Source organism: Hemicordylus capensis, chromosome 1, assembly GCF_027244095.1.
Source record: "Hemicordylus capensis ecotype Gifberg chromosome 1, rHemCap1.1.pri, whole genome shotgun sequence".
Classification (NCBI taxonomy): domain Eukaryota; kingdom Metazoa; phylum Chordata; class Lepidosauria; order Squamata; family Cordylidae; genus Hemicordylus; species Hemicordylus capensis.
The window spans coordinates 187,368,918-187,383,731 of NC_069657.1; the positions used below are offsets into that span (position 1 = coordinate 187,368,918).

General features: G+C 39.3%; 1 protein-coding gene across 29 annotated transcripts in view; it reads right to left on the reverse strand.

Annotated features, from left to right (window-relative positions):
• The window catches only part of BAZ2B (bromodomain adjacent to zinc finger domain 2B), a 284,396-nt gene that overhangs the window by 125,989 nt on the left and 143,593 nt on the right, over nt 1-14,814 (reverse strand). For all 29 annotated transcript variants that reach the window (XM_053260587.1, XM_053260524.1, XM_053260510.1 and 26 more), the window contains one exon: nt 8,384-8,542. In XM_053260587.1, coding sequence (XP_053116562.1) covers nt 8,384-8,540 — 157 coding nt within the window. In that variant the 5' untranslated portion in view covers nt 8,541-8,542. Of the gene's footprint in view, nt 1-8,383; nt 8,543-14,814 lie in introns of those variants that run through there.

The window sequence follows — 14,814 nt, forward strand, 5'->3', positions numbered from 1 at the left end:
CATGAGACCAAACAATGCAGAATTGCTGAAGGCCACTAATGAAGCATCCTGGTCTTCCATAATACCTCATCAGTGCCACAGGCTGATAGCATCCATGCCACGCCGCATTGAGGCAGTAATTGCTGCAAAAGGGGCCCAAACCAAGTACTGAATACATATGCATGCTTCTACTTTTCAGAGGTCTGATATTGTTCTATTCTTCAATCCTTGTCTTATTGGTTCCATGTAATATTCTAATTTTCTGAGATTGTGGATTTGGGGTTTTCATGAGCTGTACGCCATGATCATCACAATTATAACAAATTAAGGCTTGACTTATCTCGCTTTGCATGTAATGCGTCTGTCTCATATATCAGTTTCACCTTTTAATTTGCATTACTGAAATTAATGGACTTTTGCACGATATTCTAATTTTCCGAGTTTCACCTGTATTTTCAAAATAAGCCCGGCTGATCAGCTATTGTAGGCCGATCAGGTATAACTCAAAACTCATCCAGGATAAGTTCATAAAGCAGATGTGATCAAATCCTTGTACCCCATAAGCACAAGGCACTATCTCTTGGTTTGCAACTCCCTTCAGTTTGTGTTTAGTAAAAGTTGTAAGCAAGACCTCAGATTCCATGCAGAGCAGAGACAGCTTTGCAGTGATGGGCTAGGCCCTGCCCCCAGGAGTGTCTATGTATCCCAGGGAAATCTAACTCAACAGAGGGAGGGAGGAGTCAGGCTGCCTAGTGACCCTGGAGATGCAATGTACAATCTTCCTTTGTTTCTGGAGTAGGCTGCAAAGTTCTTCTAGTTCAGGGTAGTTTGCTTCCTTATTATATTTTGTTTAAAGTCTGCTGTTTTAACTTCTCTCCCCACTCTTACTTTGAAAGCCCAGGCCCTTACCCATATTGGGGACTGAGTCATTCTTTCCCCCTTGAGTAAAATATTCCATCTTTTGATGGAATTTTGAATATTTGACATCCTTGCTAAAATATTTAACTTATCCCTGAAATCGGGCTCTGTACCAGAGGACTGGAGAGTAGCAAATGTAACACCGATTTTCAAGAAGGGATCTAGGGGCGATCCGGAAAATTACAGGCCAGTTAGCCTAACGTCCGTTCCAGGCAAATTGATGGAAAGCATCCTCAAGGATAAAATTGTAAAGCACCTAGAAGAACAGGCCCTGCTGGGAGTGAGCCAGCATGGCTTCCCCAAAGGTAAATCTTGCCTCATCAACCTTTTGGACTTCTTTGAGAGTGTCAACGAGTGTGTGGATCAAGGTGATCCAGCTGACATAGTCTACCTGGACTTCCAAAAAGCTTTTGACAAAGTTCCTCATCAGAGACTCCTGAGGAAACTTAGCTGTCATGGGATAAGGGGACAAGTACATGTGTGGACTGCTAACTGGTTGAAAGACAGGAAACAGAGGGTAGGTATAAATGGAGAGTTTTCACAATGGAGGGAAGTAAGAAGTGGGGTCCCCCAGGGATCTGTACTGGGACCGGTGCTTTTTAATGTATTCATAAATGATCTAGAAGCAGGGGTAAGCAGCAACGTGGCCAAATTTGCAGATGATACCAAACTCTTCCGGGTAGTGAAATCCAAAATGGATTGTGAGCATCTCCAAAAGGATCTCTCCAAACTGGGGAAGTGGGTGACAAAATGGCAAATGTGGTTGAATGTTAGCAAGTGTAAAGTGATGCACATTGGGACGAAAAACCCCAACTTCAAGTATATGCTGATGGGATCCGAGCTGTCGGTGACGGACCAGGAGAGGGATCTTGGGGTTGTGGTGGACAGCTCGTTGAAAGTGTCGACTCAATGTGCGGCAGCTGTGAAAAAGGCAAATTCCATGCTAGGGATCATTAGAAAGGGGATTGAAAATAAAACGGCTAACATTATAATGCCCTTATACAAAACTATGGTGCGACCGGAGTACTGCGTACAGTTCTGGTCACCACATCTTAAAAAGGACACTGCTGAACTGGAGAAGGTACAGAAGAGGGCAACCAAGATGATCAGGGGCCTAGAGCACGTTTCTTATGAAGCAAGACTACAACACCTGGGGCTTTTTAGTTTAGAAAAAAGACGACTGCGGGGAGACATGATAGAGGTCTATAAAATCATGCATGGTGTGGAGAAAGTGGAGAGAGAGAAATTCTTTTCCCTCTCACACAACACTAGAACCAGGGGTCACTCCATGAAATTGATTGCCAGGAGGTCTAGGACCAACAAACGGAAGTACTTTTTCACACAACGCGTGATCCACTTGTGGAACTCTCTGCCACAGGATGTGGTGACAGCCAACAGCCTGGATGGCTTTAAGAGGGGTTTGGATGACTTCATGGAGCAGAGGTCTATCAATGGCTACTAGTCGGAGGGCTGTGGGCCACCTCCAGCCTCAAAGGCAGGATGCCTCTGAGTACCAGTTGCAGGGGAGAAATGGCAGGTGAGAGGGCATGCTCTCAACTCCTGTCTGTGGCTTCCAGCGGCATCTGGTGGGCCACTGTGCGAAACAGGATGCTGGACTAGATGGGCCTTGGGCCTGATCCAGCAGGGCTGTTCTTATGTTCTTATGACTGCATACCTGCTCATCAGTGTTTAAAGTGCCTAGTTCAAAATTCCCCATGGCCTATATGTTTAGGGTGCACTGTTGACAATGGGGCAGCTCTGGAGCTAACCACCCATCTCTTATCAGGAGGGCTGTTCAAGCAGATACTTCAGCCTTACATTTAGCCCCCCAAACATGTAAGACATGCATGCATCAGGAATAGTGTTCATGCAAATAAATATCAGAAGACTTATCAAGTTTGACAATAATCAATTCAAGATGAGCCAAGTTAAACTGAGCTCAATTTCATAATGCTTGCGAAGTATTATTCCTAAAAAAATTATTCCTAAAAATAATACTGTGTCTGTATAACATGAAAACATTAAAATCAGGCTCTTGAAAATACTGGGAAATACAAGGAAGATTCCAGTGTACCTTAGAAACAAAAGCTATTATTTTTAAAATATGTTTTTAAGAAAACATAAGAAATATGTTCGAAAAGGGATGTGTTTTTCGTTTGTCCTCAAAGGAAATCATATGACAGCATGGTACATTATACTGATTTTCCCCTTTCCTCCAGCTCATTATCTTTTTGTTTCCTAATACATTAATATTCTGGCTAGAGATGAATATTTGTATTTCCTTTCATATTTCGGTTTTAGTTTTCGTTCCCGTTTAAAGGTGCCAGCTTTCTGCATGCATGTTTTGCATAATGAAATTTAATACAAAACTACATTGCTTAAGACTCTTGACTTACATTATAATAGGTTGAATATTTTTCAGCAATGCTTTTGAAATTCTACTAGCCAGTACATAGATAAATGATTGAAAGTATTACCCAAAAGGCCAGCATCCATTTCGACAGTGCTGGTGTCTTAGTAACAAGGAACGATAAAGGCAAATGCCTTTATTAATATTAATGAATTTTGTGCTGCACTATAATAAGCCTTTTCAAAAGAACTAAAAGGGATAAATACTTAACTAATGCCTTAAACATAAAACACTGGTGAACAAAATCCTCAACAAAGCAAAAGAGGCACAAAAAAAAATGATCAGCCACATTCCCCCACCCACACCCAGAAACTTCACATTTAAGATATTAGAGATATGAACGTATTGTTTTTTCAGAGAGCTCCAGAAGCCAGTTCTTACAGCTGCATAAAGAGAAGTGATATCTTTTACTGAGGTAACTTTTGCTTGATATGAGTGAAAGCTTATTTCCGTAATTTCTCTCCTTATCCGAGCTGAAGATAGAAACAACACTCAAAACCATGTATGTTGTTTTCCCTTCTGTGTTTAAAAAAATACTAATCTTTTAACAGCTTGTTGCAACATGTCTCCTCATATTAGATGCGTAAATTCACAGTACTGGCAAATGTGCTTTCTGTGTTAAACTGAGAGAAGTACCTAATCATCAGGAGTGACTGCAGACCACATAAAGGTCTCCTGTTTTAATTAACGTATGCAGTAATTCATTACAACATTCAAAGGCTATATTTCTCTTAAACAGTGAAAAAAGGGGAGGTTATTTTAAAAGCATTGCTTAAACATAACAAGAAAAATACCAAAATGTATCCACTAATACAATTATGATTAAAATGTATAATCTGATTATAATAAATTCAAGTGTGTGTTATATCTTGTATAAATGGAAAAAGAAATATATACACCCAACTTCTCACATTCATCCACAATGTACAAATCAGTATCCCCAGAGTTGGAAGCTGGAATTCATCGGGGCTGAACTGTTTTAGTATAAATATTCCAGCTTAACTGGCTTTTGGATTGGAGATTGGCACCATAACTATAAAAAGACATACAAGAATAAGTCCCATTCATTCTAAAATATTTTAGTTCCACCTAAATGTGCTTAGGATCTTAATGAAGGGTCTGAAAAGCCATCTAACCAACAGACTTGAGTGGGATGAATATTTTGATCAAAGAACATTTCCATTTAAGGATAAGTTCAGATTTTTAACACCAAACAATAGTATGGTGTTACATGAACAAGTTATACATGGCTTGTATACATCATCCTCCCCTCGCTCTGTGTGCAGCTATTCCCTCTATTTTTTTCCGGGTTTAAGGCAAACCATAGTTTGCAATTTTATTAAAACCAGCAAACTATAGTTTGCACTTGCACTGCAAACCAGAACTGGAATCTAGGATCAGTTACATCTGAAACATCCATCACTGTGTGGACTGGACTATAGGGAAATTCTACAAAAGTATAAATAAATAAATAAAAGTTGTAACACTCGTAACATGAAAACAAAACTTTATTATAGACACCTATGTTGAAATCCACAAACTATTTACTTTGAACAGTTCTGATTAGGATGTTACATCATTAACAGGGGCTGGGTTTAGTGTCCAATTCAATAAATGCATCTGATCATAGGTGAGATAAATGTGTAAGCATTCTGGGGTTTACACTTGTAGAACAGATTCATAGGCACATCTATAATCACTGCTAATAGTATAACCTTTGAATCGGCCCTCAGGGAAGTTCCACTAAGGCGCATAGTGTATACTCAAAGACAGATCTAGAGTAAGTAGCTTATGATTCAGACTTGTAATAATGAAAAACACTGTAGAAAATATATGTGTAATATAATTACAGTATTCAAATTACATGCATTTGGAAAAGTATTTTTCCAAAGTCGCTTTATATAGTCATAGCTGATTTCGGAGTATCCACAAATAACATATTATCCGTAATACAATCTCCCTGGCACAACACCTAGGGTTCAAGTCTGTATCTTGGGATTTGTGCAGCAGAAGTACTGAAGTTTATTACCAGTCTGCTTAATAGACTATTGATTACTGCAAAGAAAATAATTATATTGAATTGGAGGAAACCCGAGCCTCTCTAATTGCAAGCTGAGATGAAGGTGTTTTCGACTTTATATCACTGGAAACAATAACTGCTAATACTGTACAAGATAAATGGTCATTTATATAAGAAGATTTCTTTCTCTTTTTTTGGACAAAATACTGACACTAGAAAACTAACAAATTAGTATGTGCCATATGAACAATGAGACTGGAAGTTGAAAAAAAGGTTTATGTTTAATCTTGAAATTGGAATAACTTGTAAATGTGATGTTTGCAATATTTTACTGAACCACACAGAGTGAAAAGCAATTGCATGTGTGCTAACAGTGAAGTACAGGCATGTTAGTATATTCCCATTGTTCAGAGACATAAATTTAAAAACATCCTCTGCAATACTGATGAAGCAATGTAAGATGTTGCCAAATTCATTCCAAATGGGTTACACCAATTAAGAACTAAAATCAGCTATTAAAAACAAATGAGGAAAATGCATCCATCACACTCAGAGGCTGTGCACATGAGAAGCCCTACCCAGGTTACTACACATTGTGCAGCGTTGTGATCAAGCCCAAGCCAAGCGCTGCTTCCTCCACAAGCTCGGATTTTTACCTGGGTTAAAGGATGAAAGTGCACCCTTTACCACAAGTACAAGCACTCAGCCCAAACATACACAGAGTTGGGTGCCTAGGCCCTAGAGCATGCCTTGAGCACCCGACTCCTGGGGGAATCCTCCAATGCACCACACTCATTGTGCCGTGCATTGTGGGGTTCCTTGAGGCCAGGATAAGATGTCCTGGCCTCCAGAGATCCATGGTGCAGTGTGGATCATGTGGGCACGTGGTGGCAGGCCAAAGAGGACTTTAAAGATCATCTAGAGGGAAAGCAGTTTCCACGGTGCCGCCCACCCACCGGAAAATAGCCTTCCTCTCTCTCTCTCTCTCTCTCTCTCTCTCTCTCTCTCTCTCTCTCTCACACACACACACACACACACACACACACACACACACACACACACACACACTTTGTGAAATCTCCCCCATTTTTTAAGTGTGATAGCGGTGGTGGGAGTGCTGTGAAAAAGGGAAAATGTGGACCCAGCAGACATTCTTCCCTGGACTGAGGATATTCTAAGCTAAAGAAATACAAAAGAAAAAGATGGGGGGAAACGCTTTCCTAAATGGTATTTGGAGCTAATTATTAACATAATGCTGTAAGAGCAGATAAGAAAATATCTGATCATAAGTGAAAGAGCTTTTAGATAATTGTGCAAAACCTTGTGTAGGTTGGTGTTGTGTTAAAAAAAACCCACCTAATTCTTAATCTGTCATTCCTTCCTTCCCTCTCTACTAGCATTTAATAAAAAATCTTCCATATAAAGATCTTTTCAGGTAGACAGAATTCTAAATTTTGATTTCATAACACTACAAAAACAGGAGTACTGTTTTCTTAAGCAGTACTTACACAAAATGTTTTTTCCTTACATCTTGAAGTGGCCAGCACCAGTGCTACCATTAGGCCAACTAGGCAACTGCCTAGGGCGCAGACCTCAGAGGGGCACAGAGTGTATCAAATCAATCAAAATGATTTGTGTGCCAAAATACTTTTTTTTTGTATTTGAGAAAGATAATCAAAAATTGATGTATTACCTATTCTTGCAATTTAAAATAAAGTTAGCAGTTTCAAGTTTTGTGCTTTCCATTTTTTCTACAAAATAGCTGTTTTTGAAAATTGAAGCTGAACATTTTTTTTGGGGGGGTGCAAGTACTTAGCCTTGCCTGAGATGCAAAATAGTCTGGCCTGGATGTAGCTGAATAACTAACTGGCCATTAGACATCCCTTTGTCATAACAGCATTTTGGGGGTCACTAGGCTCTTTTGCACCCTAAGTGAATTACTTCCAGCTTTCTATTCAGTGCAATTGAATAGAAATATTACCCCAACTCTGTTGGATTAGACACTGCAATTTACAAAAAATTTCAAGGAGCAAGGACATGAATCACCACAGGGCTATTGACCTCATTAAGGTTGAAGAATATATAAAGTATGGAGTTTTACAAGACTGAATTTTTAAAATGTGAATATCATTTCCCCTCTACTTCTCCAGGTCAGTTTATCTCCACTATCCAGGCAAAGGTTTTAACAGTGAGTGGATCTGCAAACCAGTCTGATCTGAGGGCAAAGTGGACATGAGTTGATAGGAGCAGGTTTTGAGTTGGCTAAAGAGATAACATGTGGCTAAAAGATGTATGAGGAGTGCAGTGCTTTCATTATGGAAGGGTGGGAAGGCAAGGAGGCTTTTAACTGAAACTACAATGCCCATGAAAGACTATTATAGCTGTAAGTCTTTCTGCCATAGTGGAAATAGCAGCTGGAGGAGTGGATTAGTTTATGAAAACAGTATGGGCAAAGAGTTTAACCCACCCATCCCCACCTCAGCACAATGACCCTAATACAATCAGGGATCCCACTGCTGCTATTAATGTCTTTTAAAAGGGGAGATGGGGAGACCCTGATCACAGATTCTGACCCAAGCAGCTTTGGACACTGCTGCAAACACAGCCACTGGGGTGCCCAACTCTCTTGAGCTTTTGGTGGTTCGGTGCACTGGTGTTGCTGTAATTTGCAAAGGGAACTTACTCACGTAAGATTTCCAAGTTTCAGATGCACACGAATCTTTCCTGTGCAAGTTCTCATTTAAATGTAATGCCAGCAATACAACAACTGCAAACATAAAGCACTTAGGATAGCTATATTTTGTCTTCTTTACAATGCTCATGGGGTTGATTTAGAAATATCTTCCTTTTTTTGCGGTATTTGTGTTCAGAACAAGGTATCTTCATGGCAAATACATGACACATTTTGTTTGCTACACAAATAGCTGCATCATAACTGTTCTTCTCAATAAAAGGTTCTTTTGTGCTTTATCATGTATTCAGATCCAAAATATGCAAACATCCTGAAATCATCTTACAGAGACCATTGCAAAATTTAATCAGTAAGGCATATTCACCACAGGTGTTGATTGTGGAGCTAAGTGATGCAGCTCCAGTGGAAAGGCCACCTTTGGAAACTGCTGAAACAACAGAAGATGCTGAAGATGCAGGAGATGATGTAGCTGTAGCAGAGGAGGCTGCTGCTGTTGATGTTAACCGCTCCCCAGACTCCATATCTGTAAGAAAAAGGACACATTAATGTTGCAGGGCAGAAAAGTTCAAGGGACATAAAATTTTCCACCTTAGAATGTAATGCTGGATCTCATACAAACAGCCCTTCTGTTATTTCAATGCATCTATCAGGATACAGATTAACAAGTTAGAGCCGCTGTACATACAACAGGCTGCTGCAATTGTGAAGGTGGAGAGGAATCCCCTTTGTCTAGAAGCTCCAGTGTATCTCTCCAACCTAGTAATACTCAAGTGTCATAGTACAATGCACACCTATGGATGTTCCTGCACTAAACCTGGGTTCTGCTTTCCTCCTATCTCCAACAGGTGATCCCAGATATCAAATCTGACAGCAACAAATATCTGTTTGATAGGAGAGTTCTATGTATATTGCTGAAATGTATGGTTCAGAACAAATATGTGTAATCGTGTGTGTGTTTTGAAGTCATTCCCCTACCTCCAGTTTCAACTGAAATGAAATTTTACAACTTATTTTACAAGCTATTTCATAACAGAAATAATTTATCTGCTGGGAACAAAACAATACCTAGATTATTTTGCTAGTATATAACTTTTTTGACGTCCAAGGACTTTTAAACATTTCTACTTCCATACAAACTCTTTTATATTTATGTTAGAATAGTGTGTGTAATGTGTTGCATGATAATATGTTATGATGTAGTGAATTATATTTTTACTGTAAACACTGAAATAATCCAAATGGAGTGGTTTGTATTTTCAGCTCTGGGGAGGCTCACTATATTAGAAAATGGTTCCTCCTACGCCGAGGACCTATTTTACACAAAGAATTAAACAACTATCATTCATTATGTGATTTGTTTACGAGTTCAAATATTCAATCTGGGATCTTATTACATGTGAGGATGGATCTTGCCAATTGTTTGCTTTACAACGTCCTCTACCATAGTGAAAATATAGTCAAAATCTCAATCTTCTGACTGCTTCTCAGAATATGAGGGATATGATCATATCAACAATAATAGAATTATTATTCATTCATTCATTCATTCAATTTCTATGCCGCCTTTCCAAAAATGGCTCAGGGTGGTTTACACAGAGAAATAACAAATAAATAAGATAGATCCCTGTCTCAAAAGGGCTCAACACAAGATAGACACCAGCAGCAGTCACTGGATGTACTGTGCTGGGGGTGGGTAGAGCCAGTTACTCTCCCCCTGCTAAATAAAGAGAATCACCACATTAAAAGGGGCCTCTTTGCCAAGTTAAAAGAGGGACCTGAGGTTCCATGTTATGTTTAAAGGGGTCAATGAGCTGTATCCTAACCCTAGCGCAGCCCACAAAAATCCATTCCTAAGGGTGGGGGCACGCTCTGGAGGAAGATGGTATGCAACATGAGGGGGCTGCCGCCAAATGAAGGGGGAGTGGTGAAAATTGCCTCCCCTCTTGCACAGATGCAAGTAGGTTAAGCTACAACTCAACACAAATACATTTAAGAAAAAGCACAGCTCAGCATTCAAAAGCTTCTCCTAAACACACATCAAAGTCACCTGAGTTCCCCCTTTGATGGATCTATTTACAACATCTAGAAAGTTAGACCAACAACTCTGTTGAATCTAGCAGCACATTCCATCCATGTAACAAAAGAATAATCTTACTACTCTATCCACATTTTCTGTTCTATATAGGCAACTTACTAATTATTTAACCCTTCTGCAAGTATGTTCAGTTACTTTTGATATAAACTGCCTGGTGGTCAGAAAATGGTAATAAATAGAGTGCACTTCAGAGGGAAGATAAATACTGAAAACGTGTGTGTGTGTGCGTGCGCACACACACACACAAACATAACCTGCAAGAAACATCAAGAACAGAGAAAGATGGAGGGAGCGAGCAAGGAGATTCTTATTGGACTGGTTTGGACAATATCACCCAAACCAGCAGCATCCAAGCACAGTTAGGTGTCTAAGTGGTCAATCTCATTCCCCCTTCTGATGTACCCTTCTTCTTCTTCTAATCACATAGGTGAGTGGTCTGAACTGCCCCCTCACTTAAACGCTACAGGAGAAAGGGGAGTGGGATGTGAATGTGCATATCACTAATCATGTGTGGGCACTACTGGCTCAGACATACCAGCTGAATCAACCCATGACATGCAAGCTCAATAGCTGTGATTCAGCTGAAGTTAGTTGTGAATAAGTTCCAATGCATATTTACTTGGGTAAAAATCTTACTGAACTCAGTGGAACTTACTTTTGAACAGAGTAAACCTGCATAAGATCACAATTTAAGTCCCACTGAGAAACAATCGGACTTAAGTTGGTGATGTCTAACATTTCACTAGATTCAATGTAAGTAATGACTAACGTTGATTTAATATTTATTAATTAAAAGGATGTTAATTTTGCATTTCTGTTGCAATATGGAGCACTCAAAGTGATTCAAAATAGGCCATGATGATCTCATAACAAGAAATCAGACACTGCTGAAGAAAACACAGGGGAAAAAACAAAACATACAGAGCAGAAAAAGAAAATACACCATTCAGAGCCTAACAAAAATTTCAGGAGTCCAGTAACACAACTTCAGAGAATCAGCAAGTCAAAGGTATATTTTTAAAAGTCTTCATCCAGAACATGAACAAGGAAGAGGCTTACTGGATGTTCAGAGGCAGGCCATTGCACAGCTGGGGTGTGGCAAAAGAGAAGGCCCTGTCTCGTGGTCCCACCAAAGCAACCTCAGAAATTAGCTGGACATGCAACAGGGCCTCTGCAATTATCTCAGAGAATAGACAATTTCATATGGTAGGAGGCAGTCCTTCAGGTACCCTGTTCCTAAGCCATTTAGGGCTTTCAAAGTAATAATCAGTACTTTGAATTTAGGAACATAGGAAGCTGCCATCTACTGAGTCAGACCATTGGTCTATCTAGCTCAGTATTGTCTACACAGACTGGCAGTAGCTTCTCCAAGGTTGCAGGCAAGAGTGTCTCTCAGCCCTATCTTGGAGATGCCAGGGAGGGGGAACTGGGCCTTCTTAGAGCAACCCCATCCCCTGAAGCAAATTTCTTACAGTGCTCTCATGTAATGGCCCAGAAAACAAACCAGCAGGAATGGAACAGCAAACAAATGTCCACGGAATCCCAATTAATTGCCCACTTAATGGCCTTGCAACAGCATTCTGCACCAGCTAAAGTTTCCAGGTGTTCTTCTAAGGCAAGCACAAGTACAACACATTACAGTAGTCCAGCCTCAATGTAACTAAGGTACGTATGACCATGCTCGAGACAGACACACTAACCTCAGCTAGGTAAATGCTCTCATGGCCATAGCTGCCAGCAAAGGTGTGTCCAGAAGCACTCCCAAGCTGTGTACCTGATTCTTCAAGGGAAGTGCTATTCCATCTAAAACAGGTTGAATCCCTGTTGCTGGATTAGACTTGCTGACGAAGAGCAATTGCAATTTGTTCATCTTCATCCAGCTCTTACTGTGCACCCATGCTTTAGTATTAAATTAAATGGCTCTGTTGAGAACTGGGCACTAAAATTATTATTATTATTATATTTCACATTTTATATCCTGCTCTCCCTCCAAGGAGCCCAGAGCGGTGTACTACATACTTAGGTTTCTCCTCACAACAGCCCTGTGAAGTAGGATAGGCTGAGAGAGAAGTGACTGGCCCAGAGTCAGCCAGCAAGTCTCATGGCTGAATGGGGATTTGAACTCGGGTCTCCCCGGTACTAGTCCAGCACTCTAGCCACTATACCATGCTGGCTCTTGTACAAATTGTACTCTCTTATTTGAAAAATATTAAGTTCCTCTTGAACACTTGTATCAGTGTACCTTATAACTATAATACATGCTGCAATCTAGACAATAAAATCAAGACTGTAATATTTTCACTCAAGATTATTTGCAATACATTATATTCTGTATAATATCTCAGAAAACTGGAATAATTTTTAAATGAGTTAATATTTAAAGTGAGTTAATATTAATATTTTAATATGTAATAGAAGAATAGAAGTGTGTGCTTACATATAAGAATATTTAATAAGAATAAGAATTACATGAAAATATAAGAATATTTTCATATTCTTATCTTCATGGCAAGGAGCAGCAAAAATGGGGCAGGGAATGGGAAGACTGATTATTATGATATGTTTTAAACAAATTCAATAAAACATCAATAGCAAAAAAACAACAACCACACACACACACCAACCCATGTGCCTTATACAGCTGAATTGTAAATGTAAGCTTTAACACAATTATTAAATGTTGATCAATATGACTACAATACCAACCTGATGTTTAGACTTTATTCATCACATCCATCGTGTTTTGAGAGACATAAGAATTTTGTTTTTAACTTAAGACTAAACCTTAATTGTGCCCAGTTAGTTCATTACTCTAAACCACAGCAGATGGCTGACATTGTAAGAGATAATCCCTGAAAGAGTCATTAGTGAGGATCAGCAATAATTAGACTGCAACCCCAACGGTTCACGAGACAGAAAAAAAGTATCAATAAATATACCGTTCTCCCTACGAAAAGCAACAAGTGTTGATTGCATTTTGTTCTTTTGCCAATATACTAGCGAATACATAGCACTGTGTAACATTAAATAACCTTATTAATTATAAAAAACACTGCAGATAATACAAAATATTTTTTGTTACTGTTTTGCAGGTACTGGTTTTTCTTCACTGGCATAGATAGAAGCTTCTCTTCCAGGTTGCCTAGTGATGAGCAGTGTTTTCAATGAACATGAGTATCCCGCTGAACTAAAAAGACTGACCTGTGTGCAGCTTTTAAAATAGCTAGCAATGTCTTCCCTTTTAACTACTGTGAAATATTTCAAGGCTAACTGAAATGCACTTAAGCAAACCAAATAAATAAATAAAATAAAAATATTTTATAAAGCCAACATTTCCAACAAATTAAAAACTACATATTTGAAAATGATGAATACATTGAGGACAAATAAATATAGCACATTTTTTAGCCTTTTCCAAATATCTTTTAAGTAAAAATACATTACTTCATAAGAAGTGTTGACGTTTTGTTTTGTGAAGTGGAGCCTCTGATTTATGTATATGTCTATCATGGTTTGATTCATCCATAGGTCTATCAAGGATGAAGTACAAGAAGACCCCAGTATTACAGGGTAATTAATGTTAGCTGTATTACACTGTTAGCTAGAGAAAAATTGTCTATTGGGAGTTGGGGGTGGTGGAATAAATCAACATTCCTAACCAACCTGAATCCTCTTAATTCCATTTGCATCTGTTACTACAGAGTTTCCTGAAAAAAGGGTTACTTGGGCACATTTTTAAAACTTTAAATGTTTCAGAACTTTAATTAAATAACAATTTTCCTTATTGTCTTTAGTGCTGAATCCTACATGTACGTAAACTATTGGCACTATGGTTATTTCAGTTCAGTTTCAGTTATAGCTACAATGAACACTGACTACAGTTTGCCATAATCTGCTGTAATTTTTAATCTTCCATTTCAAAAATATTTGAATCATTTAGGATTCTAAAATATTAAATTTCTAACATATAATAGAAAATTCACATTTCTATTCCATATGACACTGTGTTCTGGATGGACTGGAAGCATCATGAATTTTTCCCTCCCTAAAAGAGGAAAGACAGACTGAAATTACTTGGTTCTATGACTTAACAACATTGATTATTTGGAGACATTGCAGGAGGACAACAGAAACAATGGAAACCTCCAACAACCTGCAATCCACTCAAAAATGCATAAAATGAATGTTTGTCCAGGCAAATTGTATTTGTGCTCAGCACGCTGAAACAATATTACACAAGTAAAAGTTTAGGTAAAAAACACTGCTCCTTGACTGCACACTTAAAGATTTTGAATGGAAGGCTGCTTGACTGCCTACTCCTCCATCCTGCCCTCCCTCCAAAAAATATCCCTGCATATAGATATAACTAGCTACCTGGGACAGGAGGTGGGCAAACTATGGCCCATGGGCCGGGCATGGCCTGTGTGACCTGTTTATCTGGCCCACATTGTCTGGCCACCTCTTCTTCTGCTGCGTTCTGCTTTCGTGGCTGCTTCTGCTGCAGCTAGCTAGGCATCTGACTGCTGCTGCGCGTTGTAATGATGCCACCACAAAGGTGGAGTCATAATGGGCCGCAGCAGTTAGATGCCAAGCCGGCTGCAGCAGAAGAAGCCACAAAGGCAGAAAATGATGGCAGAAGAGGAGCAGCGGCCAGCTGAAGATGGAGGAAAATTTTTGGACAATATTCCCTCCCCTGAACC